We start from the raw sequence: 23030 nt of genomic DNA, 5'->3' as shown, positions 1-23030 counted from the left end.
CCTGAGCCATGGGCATGCAGAGGGTTTCAGGAGACCCACAGCTCACTCCCAGAAGCACCCAAGCTGCTTGGGTGGATGAGCATAACCCGGGGCATCTCCTGCCCAGTCTGCTTCACCCACCTTGGTGGTGCCCAGGGGTGGAGGTGGACCCAGGATCTCTCGCCAGGACTGGGATAGCTCCAGGTACTGGGACATGTGTTGGCTTTCCTCTGCTGCAGGGACTCGCTTCCGCTTATTTGCAATGGGAACCAGTGGCTGAAGGGTCTTGGCAGCCCCAAAGTCCTCTATGTCACCAATCTGAGAGCTAGGCGTCCCCTCTGAGGGCTGGTTGGCAAGGACCTGAGGGAGCAAGGACAGCAGGAGGACGTGGGTTGCAGAAGAGCCCCACCAGCACAGCCAGCACCTTTCCCCTCACCCTCTTTACCTGACTCTTGCCTTCTGAAGTGAAGAGCTCGTTGATTTTTTTCTGTTTGTACACATCGTTCTTCTCCAGGAGTTTCTTGTGGAGCCAGTCTGGGTGCCGGACCCGCGGCACCGGGTTCTTCACCTGAAGAGCATCTCCAAATCACACCGAATGCCCCGACGAAAGCCCTCCTCCTGCCCCCGCCCCGCCCCGTACCTGCTGCAGGGCTGCGGGGATGGTGATGATTTTCTGGATGGTGCTGCCCAGTCTCTCGATGTAGTAGTCCCAGTCCAGGATCTGTGAAGAGCAGCAGGCAGCAAAGCAAGCTGAGCAGAAGGCCACCAGACGCAGGATCAAGCAGCTCCCCAGGACACCCGCCCCCAGCACCCTGCTTTGTGAGCGCAAGTGGCCGCTGGCCAGGTCGCGCCTCCGAAGGGACGAGCCCTCGTCCTGGAGCCGGGGCCACCCGCAGGGACCAGCCCTCGTCCTGGAGCCGGGGCCACCCGCAGGGACGAGCCCTCGTCCTGGAGCCGGGGCCACCCGCAGGGATGCCCCACTCACCGCGCGGATGTTGAAGTCCTGCAGCGAGGGGCTCTTCAGCCATTTTCGGAGGTAGTGTTTGCGCACGCTGGGCTCGGCTTGGAAGATGGCGAGGGGGATGGCCCTGGGGGAGGCAGGGAAGAACTTATTACCCCCCTGGAGCAAGGTCCTGGCAGCACACGATCCCCTCTCCCAGCATGCAGAGACCCTCCAGGCTTCTCCTCCCACTCCTGCGAGGCCACCGCACAGCAGTGGCACGGCGTTACCCATCACTAGTCTTGCTCGTGGCCTGAGCCAGCAGACGGGTGATCGCTTGGCCACACCACACCAGCTCGCTCACCTCCTGCCACCCTGCCCTTCCCCTCTTGGTTGCCCCCACACTGTCAAAAGCCCTGGCCCCTCGAGGTGAGGTTACCTCTCGGTGACTGGAGACCCTTCTGGTTTCTTGGAAATGATGAAGCGGCAGCTCAGCCCGGCATCCTTCACCATCTGGTCGCCCAGGAACTCCGCCAGGCGCTTGGCAGTGCTGATGGAGGTGGACTTCTGCTCCCCGTAGTCCTCCAGCTTGCGTGACATGGACCGGTTCTCCGAGATCAGCTCAAACAGCTCCGAATCAGGCATGTTGGCAGCCTGAAAGGGAGGAAAAAAATCCCAAAGCTAGCAAGAACCTAATGATCAAACCTTGCTGTTGTCAGATAGGGGAATGCCTACACCCAGTTGGTGTAGCTCTTTACGGGGAGCCTGGGAGTTACTCCCTGTTGCAGCTGCCAACGTGACCTGTTGAAAAGGGAGAGTGTGGCTTTGGGGCTTGCGTCGGTTCATGCCGCAGCTGGGCTGTGGCAGCACTGCTTCGTGTTGCGCACACAAAGTAGTTGGGCTAACCAAGAACTTGTTGTACGAGGTCATTGCAAAATGGAAGGATCCAGCCAGGCTCTCAGTCCTTCTCACCTCCCAGTTTCTTGTGGTTTCTCTGCTCTCCGCAGTTATTGTATTGCTGCTGTCTCTGTGCTCCTCATAAAACACTCCGCAGGCAAGTGGCTCTGTCATTCTCTGCCTCAGAGAACGCCCTTAGCCAATGTCCTTGGGGGATGAGGGCCACCAGACCAGCTCCATGAAGGAGATGACTGGAGAAGGACACCACGCACCCACAGCTACAGCTGAATCATAGAATGGTTTGGGTTGGGAAGGACCTTTAACATCACCGAGTCCAACCATTAACCCAGCACTGCCAAGGCCACCACTAACCCATGGCCCTCAGCACCACATCTACACGGCTTTTAAATCCCCCCAGGGATGGGGACTCCACCACTGCCCTGGGCAGCCTGTGCCAGTGCTTGACAACCCTTTTGGGGAAGAAATTGTCCCTGATCTCCAATCTAACCCTCCCCTGGGGCAACTTGAGGCTGTTTCCTCTTGTCCTATCGCTTGTTACCTGGGAGAAGAGACCGACCCCCCCTCGCTACACCCTCCTTTCAGGCAGTTGTAGAGAGCGAGAAGGTCTCCCCTCAGCCTCCTTTTCTCCAGGCTAAACCCCCCCAGGTCCCTCAGCCGCTCCCCATCACACTTGTGCTCCACACCCTTCACCAGCCCCATTGCCCTTCTCTGGACTCGCTCCAGCACCTCAAGGTCTTTCTTGTCGTGAGGGGCCCAAAACTGCACCCAGGATTCGAGGTGCGGCCTCATCAGTGCCGAGTACAGGGGGACAATCCCTGCCCTAGTCCTGCTGGCCACACTAGTGCTGCCACAAGCCAGGATGCTGGTGGCCTTCTTGGCCACCTGGGAATTAAGAGCCCTTGCACTAAAAGACACTAAACAGCAGCCCTAGAGAACCAAAGCAGCAGAAGTAAGATGGAAGTGACCATCAGAGGCACAGCTGATCACCTGCTCTGGGCAAGCAAAGTCCACCCTCACCACAGTGCCTGACCAGCTCTGACACTTCTTCTCCGGTTCCACCTCGGGAGCACAGACGTGCTGAGCTGCGCTTACCTTGCTGTAGAGCACGTCCAGCCAGTAATCGGCCACCTTGGCCACAGAAGCATAGACCTCCTCTAGGGTGCTGCCTTTCAGAAAGGCTTCGAATACAGAAGACTGGAATATCTTCACCAGCTGCAGCTCTCCCCGGCGCTTCACCTCAAATCCCTTCAGCTCGGCCAGGGACCCGTCCTCATTGAACACCGCGTACCTAGGAGACACAGCGTGGGTAAAACCTGGCCTGCGCCAAGGGACATGTCCTCCAGGATCCCGCTGGTGTCCCTCCTGCCAGGGTGCTTCTCCCCATGTCACCACACTGCCATCCATCGCGTTCAACAGAGCCGTGGTGCTCGGCACTAGGATGGTCTCGGAATATCTACAGTTGCTCTACGAACCATTTCAACTTGGTCTGCAAAAGCACGTCAGCTCGTGCCCCAGCTCATCCACACCGACTGGGAGAATGGTCTTAACTGCACACAAGTAAAGGGGGGGAGGTGAGAGCCCAGGTGGGGACATGGAGGAAGACATTAGGAAGAGGTTTAGAGGGAAGAAGGAAACTTTGTCAGCTCAGATGCTGGCAAAGGGGTTCAGAAGAAACTGGATGTAGCCATGACACGACTGGAGGAACACTCCTCCCTCTCTCCTTGTCTCTTGCAATTTTTTGCATTTCACAGCCCCGCCAATTATTTGTATGTCTCAAAAAAACAACCCTTATGGGGACATCAGCTAAGAGAAGAGAGGGGATACTCAAACCTACATCACTTGGCCAGCCCTTCTCCCACCTGACCACGTTCTGAGGGCACAGCCTTCTCTTCCTCCACAGTGCCTGCCAGCTACCTCCAGGCTGTTTCGGTTGGAGAGCAACCAAGAAATAAACACACTTGCTAACACCCCCAAACTACAAGAAACCAAGAGGTCTTGAGATAAGAGTCCTACGAGCAGAGCCCGCTCAGTGCTTGGCATCACCTCGGCTCCTGTGGCAAGGACCCACTGCTTGCAGAAAGGCACTGACAGGACACGGTGGATGCTGGAGCTCATCCGATGGGGCTTTAAGCACAAAGAAGGACAGAAAGTGCTGTAGGGCAGTGAGAGCATTTCTTGGAGCCAGACCCAGGTCTGTGGGCACCCCTTTAGCTAGAGGGCAGAGCAGGGTCTAATGAAGTTCAAGAAGGCAAGTGTAGGGTCCTGCACCTCAGGAGGAATAACCCCATGCACCGGTACAGGCTGGGGGTGACCTGCTGGAAAGCAGCTCTGCGGAGAAGGACCTGGGAGTTCTGGGGGACACCAAGTTCCCCATGAGCCAACAACGTGCCCTTGGGGCCAGGAAGGCCAATGGTGCCCTGGGGTGTGTGAGGAAGAGTGTGGGCAGCAGGTCGAGGGAGGTTCTCCTCCCCCTCTACACTGCCCTGGTGAGGCCACACCTGGAGTAACTGTGTGCAGTTCTGGGCCCCCCAGTTCAAGACAGACAAGGAGCTACTGGGGAGAGTCCAGCGGAGGGTACGGAGATGGTCAGAGGGCTGGAGCATCTCTGCTCCGAGGAGAGGCTGAGGGAGCTGGGGCTGTTCAGCTGGAGAAGAGCAGGCTGAGGGGGATCTTATCAATGCTCACAAATACCTCAGGGGTGGGTGTCAAGGGGATGGGGCCAGACTCTTCTCAGCGGTGTCCAGCGACAGGACAAGGGGCAACGGGCACAAACTGAAACATGGGAAGTTCCATCTGAATATGAGGGAAAACTTCTTCACTGTGAGGGTGCCGGAGCCCTGGCACAGGCTACCCAGGGTGGGGGGGGAGTCTCCTTCTGTGGAGATATTCAAACCCACCTGGACACGACCCTGTGCAATGTGCTCTGGGTGACCCTGCTTTGGCAGGGGTTGGACTGGATGATCTCCAGAGGGCCCTTCCAATCCCAACCAGCCTGTGATTCTGTAGTGGTTCCTACTGCTCTAGCTCACGTTTCCATTTAGGAGGCTGCAGACAAGTCAGCGAAGTTTGAGTACAACCATCCTATAATGTTGTACACATTAATGCCACAGTAATGGCAGGACCTGTTCTTTCTTCCAGCTGGAGAAGGAAGGGGAAACATCTAGGAGAAGAGTTACTGGAGGTCTGCAAACTCCTGAGAGATGGGAAGGCAGGATTTTAAACAGATTAGGTTGAGTATAAGTGGTATTAGAAGTCCTCAGAAGGAAAGTCAAAGTTCTCCTGCACACCTCAGAGGCAAACAGGGAGATGGTGTCTGGTCACCAAATTGGAGAAATGTTGTTTTGCTGTCATCTTCTAAAATTTATTGCCACAGTACGGCACTGGAAGCAAGCACATAGCTGGATTCAAAGATGGTCCGGTGTAAGGAACTTGCCATTTCAAGCCAGCGAATCAAGTATGCTGCCATCTCCAGGGACAAGGACCAACGTGCCCCATATGCATGAAGGGAAAGAGCCCCTCAGTCTGTTACCTGAGGGAAGTGATTATATTTCAAGCTTTGAAATCTCACCTTTTCTTCAGCTTCTTGCCCTCCTCCTTGGAAGCTGGGAGGATCATGGCCAGGTATGGCCCATCCACTTCAAAAAAGATGCTGTTCTCCGAGCGTGTCACGTAGGTGAGAGAGGCTGGATCCTGCAGTTCCTGGTACTGATCATTCGTGAAGCCTTCCTACAGGCACAGCCCCGGGAGAACAGCGTCACTCAACAGCCGGGCTGGTTACACCAGGAGATGCCCCTGGGGCACACCCTGCCCAAAGGGATCACTGTAGCTGAAAGCTACAGCATAATTTAGGACTCAAAAAATCAAAACATCTGACCTGCCCGTTGAGAAGAAAAATGCTTTGGACCCTAAAATTATATTCTTTTGTCTTACAGAAGCTGGAGCAAGCAGAGGATGGGTCTGGACCTTGCTCTAGTCTGGACTCCCAGCCTGCACAGGTGAGCACACACCAACCCTGGCCTCTTACACACCACCCTCTCTGCTGCAGGGCTACTGGATGCTCTCCTGGGCAAGCAGGACCATCAGCCCCAAGGTCCTGCTCACTACTTGGGGAACAGAGATGGAAGAGAGGCCCTCCTCCCTTGTCAGTCCTCCACCTCCTTTTTCCCAGACTGCAGAGCTGGCCTGGATGGGTGCAAGACTCACCTTCACCAGGATGTTCAGCATGGCACCTGGGTAGGAGATTGTCACCTTCGGCTTCTTGGCATTGGTTGACTTGATGACAAAGTTCTCTGGGAAGCTGTTGGGGAGGACACACCAAATCCCATCGGTATCCAGTTCCAGAGGTCTCCTAAAGAAGGAAGGAAGGTCACTGTCAGGAGGAGAATGGATGATAGGTGAGGATCAGCTCTGTGTCCTCCATAAAGGCAGAGGCAGCCTGTTGCATCCATTCTCCAGTCTCTTCTGCAAAGCAGACCCTCACAATACACCAGAATAAGCACAGCAGGGTCAGAAATCTGAATCTTCACCACTAACTGCTGAAAGCTCAGGTGTTTGACGTGCCCTCACATCTGTCCCAGATGCAGACCTTTCTTCCCCAGCTCAGCACATACTCACCCGATCTGCTCGATCAGCTCCCTGGCCTGGGTGATGATGTTGGCTCCCGTGAAGCAGACGATGCCAGCCATTTCCATGGAGTACCAGCGAGCTCTGTGAGCACAAGAGTCAGAGTGAAGAGTGTGAAGTTCTCCCTCCCAAACCCAGCTATGGAAAGGGCAGCAGGACCTCCAGAGGAGGAAGGGCAAGAAACACATCAACACCAGCCCTTGGTGGATTGTTCTCCTTGCCCTACTTATGATGCTTCAGAAAAGCTGGAAACCCCCTAACAGACAAGATTCCTGTCCCTTATGCCCAACGCTTAACATCTGGCAGGAGTCTCCAGGATGAGAAGTCATTGGTAGAAGCAAGAGGAGAGCGTTACAGGCAGCATCCACCTTCATCCTGGTGCTTCACAAGCAGATGAAGCCAGTGACAGCCTCCCTAGGGCAATCCTGGTTTCCAAGGTCCTCTCCAGAGGACCCCACCATCGCCCAGGGGGGAGGACTCACCCTTTCCGCATGACGTAGCCATAGAAAGAGTTGAGGATGCACTTGTGGGCCAGCTGCAGGGAGTCGTACAGGATTTCCATGTTCTTGCAGCGCTTCACTTCAGAGGCATCTCCTGTCTCCACCGCTGCAGACAGCTTCTTCTTCCACACCTGCAAGCCACAGGCAGAGTCAGGACAATCCCACTCACCACCACTGGTGGTAGCCAACTGGTTCCCCCTCAGTCCCAGTACAGCATTACAACCCTAGAACAGTATCTTTGCCAAAGAGCAGTGGCAGGAGCTAAACATTCCTTTTTCTTTTGCAGCAGAGGAGGAGTTGGCCAGAGGCACTTTGCCACACGGTAGGAGGGACCTGCAGCACCAACTGTAACCCCGACGGTGACGATCAGAATTCAGCCAACGCCGGCAGCGCTGCCCGCCTGCATTGGCTGTGCTGCACCACGTGTGCAGGCAAGAACTGAACAGGCTGCCTGCAGCAGTCAGGGGTGTCCAGCTAAACAGCAGAACGCCTGTGCAGAAGAAGCCTCTGGGCCAGCTCCATGACTCATGGAAGAAGGAGCAGCCAGGAGTAAGCTCAAAGCAAAGGGCTCGTTAATTAACTCCGCCAGAGGTAGAGTCCCCGGGTCTTGTCATTGCCTTCAACACACTCCAAGAATAACGTGCCCTGGTCTCCTCCAGCACGAACACCAACCACCAGAGAACTAGAACGTCCTCCTGCAACCAACTGTTCCTTAACCCGCGGTCTAGACCTTGCTCCTCAGCTTGCCTCTTTTCCCCATGTAGAAAGAATGCCCCAGACTGAGCCCAGCCAGATCAGATCTATCAGCACAGAGACTAGCTGAGGAGTTGCTAAACCCAGTGAAAGCTGGAGGTGCAGCTTTGCTTCCGACAGCACCACAGAGGCAGTAAACGCCGTGGCAGCAGCTGTTGAAGATTCGGCAGCGAGAAGGCACAGCTGTCAGGAGCTCCTCCACGTCCTTCTTGAATACAAAGGCCGAACAGAGCAATCCTTTAGGGCTCGGGTTTTCAGTGAGAGACGAGAGGTCCCCAGCCTTGGCAAGACAAGTTAAACCAGAAGCTGAGCTCGGTACCTTGTGCAGCCCCTTGAACTCGTAGCGGCGGTCCCTGAAAGCTCGCACTGTGTCCACATAGAAAGAGTTCTCTCGCTGGCAGATGGTGGTGACTCGTTCCTCCACCTTGGTGACGTGGATCTTCTTGTAGGCCTTGCGGCAGTAATCTAGTCAAGGGAAGAAGCAGAGGGAGCTTCTCAGGGATGGATACCCCACTATGGACAGAGGGATGGGCACGGGATGGACAGGGAGACACCTAAGCATCAGGCATGGGGGGGCGGGGTACCCATCCCTGAGAAGTCCTACTGCAAAGGGAGGGGAAGGAAGATAACAGCACGGAGAGAAGCAGCACCGCGTTATGGAGATCACAGAATCACAGAATGGTTTGGGTTGGAAGGGACCTTAAAGCCCATCTAGTTCCAACCCCCTGCCACAGGCAGGGACACCTTCCACCAGACCAGGTTGCTCCAAGCCCCATCCAACCTGGCCTTGAACACTGCCAGGGAGGGGGCAGCCACAGCTTCTCTGGGCAGCCTGGGCCAGGGTCTCACCACCCTCACAAGAAAGAATTTCTTCCTCAGATCTCATCTCAATCTTCCCTCTCTCAGTTTAAAACCGTTCCCCCTCGTCCTGTCACTAGGTGACAGGAGATGCAGGGACAGGTGAGGGAAATAAATTCATCGTGATGGATGTATGGCCCATCCACAGAGCCAGGCTCTGCCCCCCGCCAGCTGGATGGTTCTGCTCAACGGCATCACTCCAGGTGATGGGACAATGTTAATGTTTCCCTTCCATTAACAGGCTTTAATTAGCAGCCTTCCAAAAAAATGGAGCTATTCAGTTTCAGCTCAAACCCACGGCTCTCAACAGACAAAAGCAGAAACACTGACCCAGGCACTGGTGCCGTGCCCCTCTTCAGGAAGCCCACAGGAGCCTGCTGGGATCCTGAAGAAGGTCTGCCCAAGCACGGTCTAAGACCAGACCCAGTCTGAGCTATCCCTACAGCCATTAGAGAGGTAATTAATGGTGAGCGCTGCTCCCAGTCGAGGTTGCGAAACACGCTCCAGACCGTGACATGGATTTTTTTTTTACCTGCCAGCCGCTTCTTCTCGTACTTGGCCTGTTCTTCCCGGGAGAGCTCGTGGAAGGCGCGGGGTGCTCCCTCGGGGGACAGCGGAGGGAACTTCTCCGACTCCAGCTGCTGCTGGATGCGGTGATACTCGCTGCGGCTGGCCGGCACTGCGGAGGAGGGGAGCTATCAGTTTCCCAGGGGAGAAGCAGGAATTCGTCTCCATCTCCATGGGTTGGACCGCACGGTCCTCACTGCACTTACTGAACTCTCCTCGCCACTGCCAAGTCATCCGGCGCTGACAGTTGGCACCCGGCTTGTTGAAGTCACAGGCAGCGCACGTGGCTTCATCCACCATGGCTGAGGGCTGAACACAAGTCAGACACAGAGGTGTTAGAGGGGACAGCTCTCCGCACGACGACTCGCGCCAGAACAGGCGCTGGGTGCCAGAAGAGCGCAGGTGTGAACAGCAGAGATGGTGCTCTACGAGTTCTCCTTTCCAGAGCCTTTTAGGAACACAAATAGCTGTTTTTTTGGGGAAGAGTCTTAGCTGAAGCTGTAGCACAACCTCTGCAGAGCTGGTGTGGAGTAACTACAGGGGGCAGCTTATTGAAACTGATTATTGGAGGCACACTTGTGGAGAGTAAAGTTATACCCACATCTTATAGAACTAAGAAAGCGTCTACGGTGGGACATGGTTGGTTGTTTTCTTCTCAGCCAGGGTCATTAGCCATTGGAAGGGGCTGCCCAGGGAGGTGGTGGAGTCACCAGCTCTGGAGGGGTTTAAGAAAAGACTGGACATGGCACTTAGTGCCATGGTCTAGTTGACATGGTAGTGTCAGGGCAATGGTTGGACTCGATGATCCCAGAGGGCTCTTCCAACCTCATTGATTCTGTGATTCTGTGTACCAGGACGGTTCCCCAGGCAACCTGACCTGCGTTCTAAGATGTTCAGCACCAAGGGAGCCTGGCGTGCTAACTCTGAGAGAATGGAGGGTTGGACGGTGTGGAGATAACCGTAGCCAAGCTCTGGTAATGAAGCAGGTACGAGAACTCCGTGGTACCTTGTAGCCGACAAATCACATCACTATTGTCAAATAAGAAATAATACCCCGTTCCACCCAGAACGCTGGTCACTGAGCCAGCGACTGTAGCGAAATTGTGTCCTGTGGAGGAACTTTGCTCATTATAATCTCATTATAATACCAAAACACACCGCCATCCCAAAAGCTGCCCACCTCCCTCTACCCCCTGAGCACGCTCTCCGAATTTTTCTTAGTCTGCACCTTTAAATCAAAGCGAGAGAATTTCGCACCAATCAAAAATCAAGGTCTGTATGACTGGAGTCACTCAAGCTCCACCTAAACACAGAAAATAGTCTAAAAAACCCTTAAGAAAGAGGCAGGGTGGGGGAAGATGCCATCGCTGAGAAGTCAGGGGGACATCACTGCGGTCTGGGAGCAGTCGCCGGGCTGAACCTCTCTTCCCCACCCACAGGGACGCCTTTGGGTAGGACTCGTACACTTGGTTATACCAGGTGCTTCCCCGGGAAACTCAGAAATCGAGCTGGTGTTTGGGATCCCATTAACAGCGCTACAGAGCCATCCTGCAACGTATATTTGTCCATAGGTACCTCAGCGTGCTCTGCAGACAGCGTGTTCAGCACCATCAACCTAAAACAATCTGTGTCTGTTGCTCGAATAAATTCCCTTAACTGGGGAACCGGTCGCGAGGGCTTTATTGCGGTGGGCGCGCCCAGATTTACGGCACAATCTGGACCCGTGGGAGTTCAGCGACCGCGACCGGGCCCCGCACTGGGAGTGCGTCCGGACCCGTGTCAGTGCAACACATCAGCTGGTGGCACAGCCGGACCGACGGGCCAAAATCGGCACTGTCTCAGCCAAAATCCAAGGTGTCACATTGGGCACCACTCAGAGGCTGAGCCCAGCCGCCCCCAGCCCCTCTGGTATCTGAGGACAGGCTGGAACGCAGCGGGGCTTCGGCTTCTGCCAGATCAGCCCTCCGAAACGCAACACACCTTAAACACAGCAGCTGGCATCCATGGCAGCTTGACCGAATTTCACACCCAGCCTTATCTGATCCCCCCTGCCCTGAGCAGAAAGCTCAGCCCTTGCTGTTAAGGGGATCCAATCAGAGGGGACCACCAAGGTCAGCTGAAACATAAATTAGGAGAGAGGAGGTTGATGTTACTCACCTGCAACCTGTTGGTCAGAATGATGTTGGGGTACATGGCGCCCACATCTAGATGGTAGATCAGGGGACACTCGATTCTGTTCGGAATGTCCTTCAGGGAATTCAGTTTGACCTTGATTTCATCACAAACCTGTGGCGAGACAAAAAGAAGTGAAACTCAGACAGGAAGGAGTTAATGAGTCAAATACGTGTTGAATTTGGTCCTTTACTCCTGCACGAGGACACCGGCCACTGACTCTGGGGAAGGATTTAAAGGACCAAAGGAGCAGCATCAGGGACTCCTTGACTTTAGGTTCTCCAAGGTAGGCTTTATCTGTAGGGGTACGTGGAAGGTGAGAGCAGCTACTTCCTAAAGGTTACTCGATCAAGGATGTTGATGGGCTGATGGAGACAACAGCACAGACCAGGAGTCCTCAGTCACTAACTGATGATGCCCTCCAAGAAACTCCAGACTCGGCTTTGGGGAGGGGCGACCTGCACTTTGTAGCTGATAAGAAGTGAGGAACAAGAGGAACACGAGTATTTGGGATATCTGAGGGGTCTGTCTTCTCACTAAATCCCTTCCCAGCTCTCAGAGCTTTTCTCCTGGTTGAACCTGCAAAGGGGAAAGCAGGAACTGTGTCCCTCAGCTGAGGCAGTGACCCTGGATCCCTGGGCTGGGGTCCAGTGGCTGGGCAGGGGGGTCCTGGTTGGAGCTGCTGGAGGTGGTGGCTGCTTGTAACATCCCTTATCACCATCTACTCTGCAGATACCCATAGTTGGGCTTCTTCGTCTCTCTCCATAGAGCATCAAATCAACCTGAACAGGCACTTTGAAGCTGCAGTCCCAGCCTGGCAGCTCATCCCTCCCCACCAAACCCAGCCGTGCCACAGGTCATGTACCTCCTGGAAGTTGGTGACTTGATCCAACGGCAAACCCTCCTCCTCCTCGATGGCGTGCCGCAGCGTCTTCTCCACATGCTGCACCAGGAAGTCGAAGGCAGCAGGATTCTGCGGGGGTGTGGGGACGGCACTGAGACCGTGGGCGGCCGTCCCCAGCTGCAGGCTGGCAGCTCCTGCCTTGCTGACCACGTCCCTGCCTGACTTGGGGAGCTCTAAGCACAGCCCTGCAGCATATTGAGGCATGGGCAGGGTCTAGACCACTGACAGCAGGTCAAAAAAACCCACAAACAATGAAGGGAAGAGACAAGGGATGCTAAAAAGAAGCCAACTGCATTAGTGTTTGGTAGTGCAGCACCTCTCATGGTCACAGAATCACAGAATCAATGAGGTTGGAAGAGACCTCTGGGATCATCGAGTCCAACCATTGCCCTGACACCACCATGTCAACTAGACCGTGGCACTAAGTGCCATGGCCAGTCTTTTCTTAAACACCCCCAGAGATGGTGACTCCACCACCTCCCTGGGCAGCCCATTCCAATGGCTAATGACCCTTGCTGAGAAGAAATGCTTCCTAATGTCCAACCTGAACCTCCCCTGGCCAAGCTTGAGGCTGTGTCCTCTTGTCCTAGCGCTGGTTGCCCGGGAGAAGAGGCCGACTCCCACTGCGCTACAACCTCCCTTCAGGTAGTTGTAAACTGCACTAAGGTCACCTCTGAGCCTCCTCCAGGCTAAACACCCCGAGCTCCCTCAGCCGTTCCTCGTAGGTCAGACCCTCCAGACCCTTCACCAGCTTGGTCACCCTCCTCTGGACTCGCTCCAACACCTCAACATCTTTCTTGAAGTTCGGGGCCCAGAACTGGACACAGTACTCAAGGTGTGGCCTCACCAGTGCCGAGTAGAGGGACGATCACTTCCCCAGACCGGCTGGCCACACTATTCCTAATAGAGGCCAGGATGCCATTGGCCTTCTTGGCCACCTGGGCACACTGCTGGCTCATGTTTAGCCGGCTGTCGATCAGCACCCCCAGGTCTCTTTCCTCCGGGCCGCTTTCTAACCACTCTTCCCCAGCCTGTAGCGCTGCTGGTTGCAACCAGTCACATGCTGGTTGCTGCAAGGGTCCAAAGATTCAGACTTAGTCCAGATCCTTTTATCCACCCAGCGCGTGCTCCCCCGTGCTCATTCGCTAGATGACATCCACCAAAGCAGCCCGCACCAAGCGCGATGCATTGTACGGCAGAGGGTGAAGCCACCTCTGAAAACGTAAGGAGTCCGTGAGCACAACGCAGGCGTGAAGCAGGGCAAGGGGGAGGTGATGGAGATAACAGCGTGAACCAGAAACAGGCGAAAGACACCCAGGAAGGGCTCAGAAGCAGCTTAGTTTGGGTGGGAGAAGGACAGAGGGAGGACAGGCATATCTTCCAAGAACCACTGGTTCAAAACCAAACCCCAAATCCCACTTCACCACGCTCCCTTGCTGTCAACAAGGTCTGGCTTGCTCCCAGTATGTGACACATATGCCACTGGTTCTCCCAGTGAAGCATAGATAGCCCCTGGTAGGTCTCCCATCCCTTCCCAGACCAGCTCCATGCAGCTTCAGGTGCTCAAGGTCTCCTGAAGTATGCCAGGTACTGCCCAAGCACGGCAGGGGCACACAGGAGATGTTACCACCAGCCGAGGATTACTCCTCACCACCACCCTCCGCGAGGACAGGGGTTGGCTGCGGGGCCCCTCACCATTTTGAAGCGGCAGGGGATGTCACTGCGGAAGACCCCGGATTCCAGCGCTTCCACATGGCCTCCCACATATGTCTCCGAGTCCAGCACGTGGCCATCTTCTGTAAGTTTGTTGAATTCCTGCTCCTGCTTGTTGGGGAAGATGATGTTGGCGTGATAGGCCTGAACCATCAGCAGTGCCTCGCACAGTGTCCCAGATCCTTTTCTTAACACCTGCAGGAGAGACATCAAAGCTGGTTTTCAACTCAAAAAGAGTAGATTTAGATTAGATACAAGGAAGAAATTCTTTGCTGTGAGGGTGGTGAGACACTGGCCCAGGTTGCCCAGAGAGAGAAGTTGCGGATGCCCTCTCCCTGGCAGTGCCCAAGGTCAGGTTGTATGGGGCTTTAAGCCACTTGATCTAGGTGTCCCTGCCCATGGCAGCGGGGTTGACTAGATGGTCTTTGAAGGTCCCTTCCAACCCAAGCCACCCTGTGATTCAGCAAGAAGTGCTGTACCAGCGCTGGTGGGACCGTGCTGGCCTTACAGCCACATCAGGGAGCCGGATGGCTTCAGCTGGTGACACACGTGACCACACAGCGGGCAGTGTTGCAGCCCACGGCAAGGATGATGGGAGCAAGTGATAAACCAACACCGACTCCTTCGTGTTGGCTGGGAGGAGAGCAGGCTATGGACAGTGCAAAGACCTCCAGACCTCTGCTGCCATCATCTGACACTACTCCACTGTCAAGCCCCTTTATAAGGTAAACCGGTGGGGACAGAGGGACATTTCCTACATGCTCAGCACAGAGAGCTTCCTAACCATCCTCCCTATGGATGACAACAGCCATCAGGAGACCCACCTGTGCATGACCACGACTGCAAGTAAACTTGGCTGAGCATGGAGCATCAGCCACACTTTCTTGCTCCATGGAATAGAATCACAGAACCACAGAATTTGAGCCCGTTTCCTCTCTTCCTATCACTTGTTACCTGGGAGAAGAGACCGACCCCCGCTCACTACACCCTCCTTTCAGGCAGTTGTAGAGAGCGAGAAGGTCTCCCCTCAGCCTCCTTTTCTCCACGCTAAACCCCCCCAGGTCCCTCAGCCGCTCCCCATCACACTTGTGCTCCAGACCCTTCACCAGCTCCGTTGCCCTTCTCTGGACTCGCTCCAGCACCTCAAGGTCTCTCTTGCAGTGAGGGGCCCAAAACTGCACCCAGGATTCGAGGTGCGGCCTCACCAGTGCCGAGTACAGCCCTGTACTGCCAACCCTCAGGTCTCTTGTTCTTAGATACCTCTCTCAAAATACCCCAGAGCTGTGGAGAAAAAGCAGTAGCCTCCAAATCCACCCTCCCTCCCTCCCTGACACGGATGGGAAAGTGTCTGGGTAGTGGGAATCAGGTCCGTGGCCAGAGCGTCCCTGCAGTGTGTTTCGCCCAGCAAAGAAATCATCGTTTGAGGAGTGCACCCACCTCGTCAGGCTCCATGGGAATGATGGTGCACAAGGCGAAAATGAAAGGATGCACGTACTTCATGTACATGTAATAGGTAGCAACCGCGTCGGACACTGAGTAGGTGGCCAGGGTCTGTTGGGGAAGGGCGAGAGGCAAATTAATCCCAATCACATGTGACAGAGCAGCGAAACGACAATAATCTTTCACTGCTTCCTGCTGGACACACTCCTATCAGCAGGAGGAAGGGAAAGGTGTATTTCTCCACATCCTGGGTTATAAAGGATAATGTTTGCTCCCAAGGACATCCTGCTTCAGCCCGAATTACGCAGCGATACATCAGCTTCGAACGAGCAGTAATGGGGAGGACGAGCTCACGGCACAGATGCCGCCGCATTTGGGGATCAGGAGGCTGCTCCAGGGCTTCAGCAGAAACCCCCCGCCTGCGGCACCGGGAGCACTCAGCCTATTTCTTGTCCCTCCAGCAAGTCACGGCTCTTCGTGGTGTTTCTGATTTAGGTGGTGCCTGTTGCCTCGCACCGGTGTAAAGCGACACAGAAAATACACGGTGTGACGCCAGCGCTAGAACCACTTCCAAGACATCCCGTTCTTTCTCCCCACAAGCTCAAGCGCTTCCAAGGCATCAGCAATTTGGGGAGACAGACTGAGCTGAGTTCAAAAACCCCGCTGTGTCAAGCGAAAGCATTTTGTAACGCTTTAACTGAAAGATTTGATCCTACTGCAGCTGCTCTGGGCTTGTTTTCCTGCTGCTCCGAGGAGATAGAGCAAAGGAAGGGGATACCTGAGGCTCCTCCGTAGCCATCCGGCACATCTCCTCGGGGTCCAGCTCCACTGGATCGTAACCCAGTTTTGCTTTAGCTGCTGCTTTCAGGTTGTGGCTCCCCACTGGCAGGTAACTGTCTCTCTTCACCCACCTGGACAGAACCGTGACAACACCAGTTTGTGCAGAGAAAGCAGCCCTGCCCTTCAAAGAGGGGCTCAGGCTCGCCAACAGGACCTCGACTGCGAAGGGCACCTCTCACTGAGGACAGCCAAGAGCTGAGCATCCAAGCGCAGGGGAGTAAGAGGCTGCCCAGCTTTAGATATCCTGCATCGCTACCAACACGCTTAAATCCCAACCAGGACAAACCCCACTCTCCATACCATCACCAGGGCTCAGAATTACCCCCTTCCAACTCCCTCAGTGCCTTTAAGATAAACTGGAGAAGACATCATCAGGACTGCAAGGACAGCCAGCCACTCTCCAACATCCAGACACAGCTCCAGAGGAGGAAACCCACCTAAAAACCCCAACTTCTCTCTCTCCCATGCATGCACGTGTCCTTTCCTCCTCTGCCTGTGCTAGGAGGCTGCTGGGTTCAGATATGGTCCCTTCCCCACTGCAATGGCCTGAGCTCATCCCAGCCTTTCTCCGCTCCCCCAAATCAGACCTCAAACACCTGAGGACGGCCACCAGTGGGCTGCAGGGAGAGAGACAGCCCTGAGAGCCCTTCACGGGGACAGGTTGGTAGCTTCTGCGGTGTGCAGAGTGCCAGGGAAGGGGCATAGTCAGAGAAACGGGCTGTCATGCCAGCCTCGGGAGGTGACACGCGAGAGCTTCCAACAGACGGGAGGAGGGCAGTGTTCAAATACAACTGTAGGTATTTCAGATAAATTCAAGAGATAAAGATGCAGTTAGAATCATAGAATCATTTTGGTTGGAAAGGACCTTTAAGATCATCAAGTCCAACCATTAACCCAGCACTGCCAAGCCCACCACTGAACCATGTCCCTCAGCATGACACCCATTCATCTTTTAAACAGATTATAGTTACGTGGTGGCGGGGCAGCCTTTGGTACCTTAGACAGTCCATGTGGATGCACTGGGATGCTTTGTACTCTCCTTGGCTGTCCTTCTGAAACCCAATTTCCTGGTACATATTAATTCCATGAGCTGCTGCTCTTGCTTCCACAAAGGGCCTGGGGAAAGAGGCAACGTGAAGAGAAGGAACAGAACAGCCATTTCCCTTCACCTCCCGCAACGGTTTCACAATTGCTTCGTTACAAACTACCTAAAGAATTTTTCTTGCGATTTATCTGTGGTGTCTGGCCACGGGGAAAACTTCCTGCAGGACAGAACTGCAGCACGAGCCAAGAGGCAAAGCTGCTCGCTGACATCCTGCCCCAAGAGGTGGAGGCACATTGTCCTCCAGGTCCCAATATCCTCCAGGTCTCTTTTGACCCTCTCCCTGCTATCCCAAGACTCGACTCATCCATACACCAACATTGCCACATTGACAAGGGTTTAAAGCAGCTCAGCCAAGCAGATGGGACTCTACAGAAGCTCCCACTTCCAAGCCAATGGCCACAGGGTTTGGTGACGTGCTCAAACTGGGCCGTCGGCATGGATCACACACCATCACCACTGTGTGAGCTATGGAAGGATGTCAAGGCTGGTACCTGCCCCTGCTCTACAGCTCAGGTGACACCTTGCCAGCTTAGTTTTCATTCCTGATCTTACCAGTCAAAGAAGTCTCCATTGTACGTGACAATGATGGTGGGTTTGGTCTCCTGGACATGTTCAAACCACCTTTGGATTAAATGAGCCTAGGATGAAACAGAAGAGTAGAAAAGATACATATATAAAGTAACTTCATCTCCTCCATGGAGAGGTGGTGGATACCATACAGTTTACTCCACCCTCTCCTCCCCACCTAGCCCAAACCTGACCTGTCTTGCCCTTATTACCAAGAAATGAAAGCATGACCAGCCCTGCCAGACCCACCACATTCCCCAGTGAGGCAGCCTACCAAACGATTCGCTCTTTTTGGCCCACAAGAGACCCAGGCAGGTAACAAGTCTGCTGGGCAGAACTCACTTACTTCATCTGGTTCATTAAAGACACAAAATGGACCCTCATACTCCGGTTTGGGAGTAAACTCAAAGTCTTCAATATCCTCTGAGACGATCTCCCTGTTCGTGATCAGGTAGCCCTAGGGAGGAGACAAGGAGGCAGTTAGGAGCACTTGGCTTGCAGGTGACCCTAAAATGCTGTCCGAACGATGGGACGTTTTCCTCTTGAAAGCCAGAGCTTCTGTCAAGGGGGAACAACTGTCTGGGAGTCATCTGCTGAACCATCGCTGGCCATCAGCTAAGGAGGCCATGGGGAGACAACACAGAACCATAGAACCGTTTTGGTTGGGAAGGACCTTTAAGATCATCGAGTCCAACTGTTAACCCAGCACTGCCAAGGCCACCACTAACCCATGGCCCTCAGCACCACATCTACACGGCTTTTAAATCCCTGGAGCATGGAGGAAACCACTCTGGTGTTCCTTACCTGCCCATCAACCATGTAGGAGATCATCATGATCTGGTCTGTCTCCGCATCAGGAAACTTCAACGGAAGTTTGGTAGTTTCAATGTCAAAGGCGAGAACAACAGGATCCTGAGCAGGACCAAATCCATGAGAAAATATTCTAAAGCTGACTTGAAGGTAAAGAGTGATTCCCGCTAAGCCCAGTGCTAGCCCAGCAAGGCAACCAGACCCTCCCCATTAATAATTTTTCCACTTTATCAACCCAAAAATCACTACCCAAGCCCAAAAATGAAGCCTTCCCCCTGCACACCATGGCGTGATACCAGCAGCACATCGGAAACCAGCTCCTCGGTGCGCCTGGACAGACTGACGCCCGCCCGCCCCACGCTCACCGGTCGCTCCACGAGGTCATCTCGGCGGCTGATTTCGGGGGGGTAGGTGCTGCCCCGGTATCGCACGTTGTACCAGTGAGCCTGTCGAGAGAGGAGGGTGGGCAGCGCCTTACCGCGGGGCCAGCTGCTCGCATCGCTTCTGGGTGGCTGCTGGGGAATTAAACTGCAGCCCAGAAGAAAGCCTCAAACCGTGGCTGCGCATCAACCGTTTAACTTTTCGGCGTGTCGTTAACTAAGGAGCAGGCCCAGCAGCATGGGACGACATTTTACACATGAACTCATCATCACCAGCACCTTTGCAAAGGTCCTGGAGAGAAGTTCCCACCCTGCCCACACGTCAGGAGCCCGGCAGCAGGACAGCGCAGCTCCTCCAGCTCTCCCGTTCCCTACTCACCACGTGGATCTTGAGGTCGATGGAGAGGCGGACGTGGTAGGGTACGTCGTACTCCCGCATGTCCACGATGTTGTCCATCTGGTTGGTAACCTTTCTGGAGGCCCCTTCCTCATCCGTGCTCAGGCTGGCCCCACTCAGGGCGCTGCGAGGAGCAGAGCGAAGGGGCCGCCTTACCCCGGGGCGCATCTCTGCGGGCTCGAAGCCGCGTGGCACCGGTGACACCTGGCAGCGGGGGCTGGTGACAGGAGAGCTCGGGAAAGGCTTCCCTGCCACGCAACCACCCTCTGCTCGCAGAGGCATCCCCGGGACGGACGGCACGTGCAATCCCATCACTCCCGTCTAAAATCACCTTTCCTCACGTTCTTGAGCGGTGGCTGCTCAGAGGTACGGGCAGACCAAACCCACCCGTGCCCGTGTAACGAACGGTTCTTACGGCACTGGGTCTACAGGTGTGGTAATGAGTCTAAGCATGACGAGGCTACCTGGGAAGCGTAGTTGTAGAGAGCGAGAAGGTCTCCCCTCAGCCTCCTTTTCTCCAGGCTAAACACCCCCAGGTCCCTCAGCCGCTCCCCATCACACTTGTGCTCCAGACCCTTCCCCAGCCCCGTTGCCCTTCTCTGGACTCGCTCCAGCACCTCAAGGTCTTTCCTGTAGTGAGGGGCCCAAAACTGCACCCAGGATTCGAGGTGCGGCCTCACCAGTGCCGAGTGCAGGGGGACGATCCCTGCCCTAGTCCTGCTGGCCACACTAGTGCTGACACAAGCCAGGATGCTGGTGGCCTCCTTGGCCACCTGGGTACACTGCTGGCTCATTCAGTATATTCTGGTTGACTTTAAAAACAAAGTTTCTTATTTTTTTTCTGTCTGCAACTGTGTTTCCAGCCTCCTAAACAAGCGCCTGGCTTTTTATACAGACAGAAAATGTTTGTTGTTTTTTTTCCCCCTTTAGTCCCAGCTAGAAGTAAGGTAGCCCAGTGCCTCTCGGTATCCTTTCTCAGGGGCCAGCAAATGGCTTTGAGCGGCAGGCAGAGTACCACCACAGCCCATCACATCCCAGAGGCTCTGAGGCCTCTTGATGTGCAGCACCGAGCTGGAAGAACACCTCGGACATGGGTGGCAGAGGGGTATAGCTGGGGTCCAGACCCCAGGTAGGACAACACCTCTGAGGACAGCTAAGAAACAATCAAGGGAGCCTAATTATTAACACGAAGGACCAACTGGCTGCCCTAAGGAGAGCTCCCACCTCGACAGCATGGCCGTGTAGACATCGCTCGCCTGGTCCCGCTCTCTGTTCTTCCTCACGGCGGGAGAGATCTCCTTCCGCACCTTCACCAAGTCATCCACCGTGTTGAAGGACAGCTTGATGTAGTTCCTCTTCAGGCCCACCAAGTGGTTTGGCTGCAAAGCAGCAGGACAACGCCAGCTCAGGGGGGATGAGGACTGAGGGATGGTCACCGTGAGAGAGGGAAGGTAGACAAGACTGATGCAGGTGGAGGAACTGGCCAAAAAAAGAGGTGTCAATAGGTGGGAAAGTCAAGCACCGAGAAGAGATCCTGGTGGGGACATCAGGGAAGAGCTGCACAGCAAAGGCCCAGCCAGGACCATGAGTGGGATTCACCCAGGAAAGAGGAGGAAGAACAGGTCAAGCATGAGCAGCATCCCCCTCCCACAGTACCGTCTCCTCCTCCAATCATTCCGTAATTCCTGCAATTAAACGTCTTGAACATGCTGTGAAACAGCTGATATGCTCTAGGACAGGAATGTAATCAACGATAAGCAATTAGCCCTAACTAATCCATTTCTGATAGGCACCACAAGCAGCACTAGGAGAGCGAAGTCAAGTGCGCTGTTTCCCTTTACTACTCCGTCCCTTCCTACTTCACTAGAGGTCCAAAAAATACCCCACTACCCAAGAGCACAGAGGAATACAGACCAGGTCCAGGTCTTCTTTGGGGATGGTTTCCAGCTTTGCAATCTTCCCTTGGAACTTCTTGGAGAGGAAGGAGGACACTTCTCGCTCGCAGCCCTGCCAAGAGACCCTGGGGCTGAGCACTGTGGCTCTGTTCCTCAGGAGAAGACCATCCCAAAGCAGGATGCCCAGGAGGTCTTGAGCTCGCCAGTGACCGACTGTACCCTCCCCTGGGGACCTCAGCCCTCCCAGGGTCCCCTCCTCACCTTCTGGGTGGCAATGTAGAAGTAGGGCTTGTAGGGCAGGGCCACCTAGGAGAGAGCAGAATGGTGATGGTGGCAGGTCCCCTTGGGGGACCCTGCACCCTGCTCGGCCCCCCCTGGGACCCACCTTGAAGCGGCTCCCGTCCTCCTGGATGAAGTAATAGTCCACAGCGCTCACCGACCGCCGGTCCTCGTCCAGCACCTCCGTCTGCCCACGGGCACCATGGACTCAGCGGGGTCCCTCCATGAGACCCCCCTGGGATCTACCTGGGCCCCTCCATGGGACACCCCCCTGAGGTCTATTGGGGTCCTCCTTGTGGGACCTCCCCCCCCGGGCCCTACCGGGGGCCTCCCCCCGTGGGACCTCCCCCCCAGCCCTACCGGGGCCTCCCCCGTGGGACCTCCCCCCACGGGCCCCTACCGGGGGCCTCCCCCCGTGGGATCCCCCGTGCCCGTGGGTTGGCTGCTCGCCCCCCGCCCCGTACCGGGTGCATGTTGATGAGCCAGCCCGTCCTCTCGCCGGGCTCCGCTGGCCGCTCGAAACCGAACAGCGCGTCCAGCCGGTCCGTGCGCTGCGATCGCTCCAGGCGCTTGAGCGCGGACAGCGCGGGGCCATCGTCCCTGCCCGCCGCCGCGCCCTCAGCCCCCGCCGGCTCCCGGGGCCCGCCCGCCCGCCGCCCCCGCTGCGCCCCCTCGGGGTCTCCCCCGCCGCCCCGCAGCACCATCCCCCGGCCCGCTCCGCCGCCGCGGAAGGGATTTCCCGCGCTGCGCCCGGTTCTCGCGAGAGCGAAGCCCTCGCCCCGCCCCGCGGCGGCAGGACCAATCAGAGGGCGGCCCCGCCTCCCTCGCGGGCACCTCCCACCAATGCCGGGTGGAGCGGCCCGGCGCGGCCCGCCCCCGGCGCCGCCCCCGGGACCCCCCTGCCCGGCGCTGCAGCGGCGGGAGCCGCGGACCCTGCCCGGGCTGGCGGCGCGGCTGCTGCTGTCCCCTGTGTGCCTCCAGCCTCAGCGAGGCCGAGGACATGTGCCAGGGACACACATACATGTCCTATAGACACACATAAGTGTCCCAGGGACACACAGACGGTCCCAGGGACACACATACGTGTCCCCAGAGCCCCACACACATGTCTCAGAGCCACACAGACAGCCACAGGCCAGGCGCTGCCGTCACCAGCACCCGTGCACGGACCCCACATCACACCCCAGCCCTGTCCCCTCCTCCTCTGGGGTGGCAGAGGTGGGGGGTCACTAGTGCAGGCGCACACAGGCGCTCGGGGGTCACACGCATACTCATGGGTCCCCCGGGCGCCAGCGGGGCCCCTCTGTCGCCCCAGCAGCCCTGCCTGGACTCCTGCCCTCACACCCACCCCGGGGGTCCTTGACTCACCAGTTGGTCCAGCTTAAATTTG

General features: G+C 55.8%; 1 protein-coding gene across 1 annotated transcript in view; it reads right to left on the bottom strand.

The window, feature by feature from the left end:
* The window catches only part of POLE (DNA polymerase epsilon, catalytic subunit), a 35344-nt gene extending 13000 nt beyond the window's left edge, over positions 1-22344 (bottom strand). The window contains exons 1-29 of the mRNA XM_068412189.1: positions 22105-22344; positions 21747-21827; positions 21623-21667; positions 21381-21473; positions 20691-20845; positions 19449-19590; positions 19055-19135; positions 18684-18791; positions 18226-18336; positions 17865-17950; positions 17204-17323; positions 16146-16278; positions 15365-15478; positions 13910-14122; positions 12176-12283; positions 11296-11424; positions 9345-9447; positions 9104-9250; positions 8033-8178; positions 6943-7091; positions 6452-6544; positions 6041-6185; positions 5406-5563; positions 2930-3125; positions 1359-1573; positions 965-1067; positions 620-700; positions 425-547; positions 121-339 (exon numbers count right to left, since the gene is read on the bottom strand). Coding sequence (XP_068268290.1) covers positions 121-339; positions 425-547; positions 620-700; positions 965-1067; positions 1359-1573; positions 2930-3125; positions 5406-5563; positions 6041-6185; positions 6452-6544; positions 6943-7091; positions 8033-8178; positions 9104-9250; positions 9345-9447; positions 11296-11424; positions 12176-12283; positions 13910-14122; positions 15365-15478; positions 16146-16278; positions 17204-17323; positions 17865-17950; positions 18226-18336; positions 18684-18791; positions 19055-19135; positions 19449-19590; positions 20691-20845; positions 21381-21473; positions 21623-21667; positions 21747-21827; positions 22105-22344 — 3837 coding nt within the window. The remainder of the gene's footprint in view (positions 1-120; positions 340-424; positions 548-619; positions 701-964; positions 1068-1358; positions 1574-2929; positions 3126-5405; positions 5564-6040; positions 6186-6451; positions 6545-6942; positions 7092-8032; positions 8179-9103; positions 9251-9344; positions 9448-11295; positions 11425-12175; positions 12284-13909; positions 14123-15364; positions 15479-16145; positions 16279-17203; positions 17324-17864; positions 17951-18225; positions 18337-18683; positions 18792-19054; positions 19136-19448; positions 19591-20690; positions 20846-21380; positions 21474-21622; positions 21668-21746; positions 21828-22104) is intronic.
* Between the last annotated feature and the right edge of the window lie 686 nt (positions 22345-23030).

Source organism: Nyctibius grandis, chromosome 14 (assembly GCF_013368605.1).
Source record: "Nyctibius grandis isolate bNycGra1 chromosome 14, bNycGra1.pri, whole genome shotgun sequence".
Classification (NCBI taxonomy): domain Eukaryota; kingdom Metazoa; phylum Chordata; class Aves; order Nyctibiiformes; family Nyctibiidae; genus Nyctibius; species Nyctibius grandis.
Note: the sequence above shows the minus strand (reverse complement) of the source record. Positions and strands in the feature narration are given on the sequence as shown.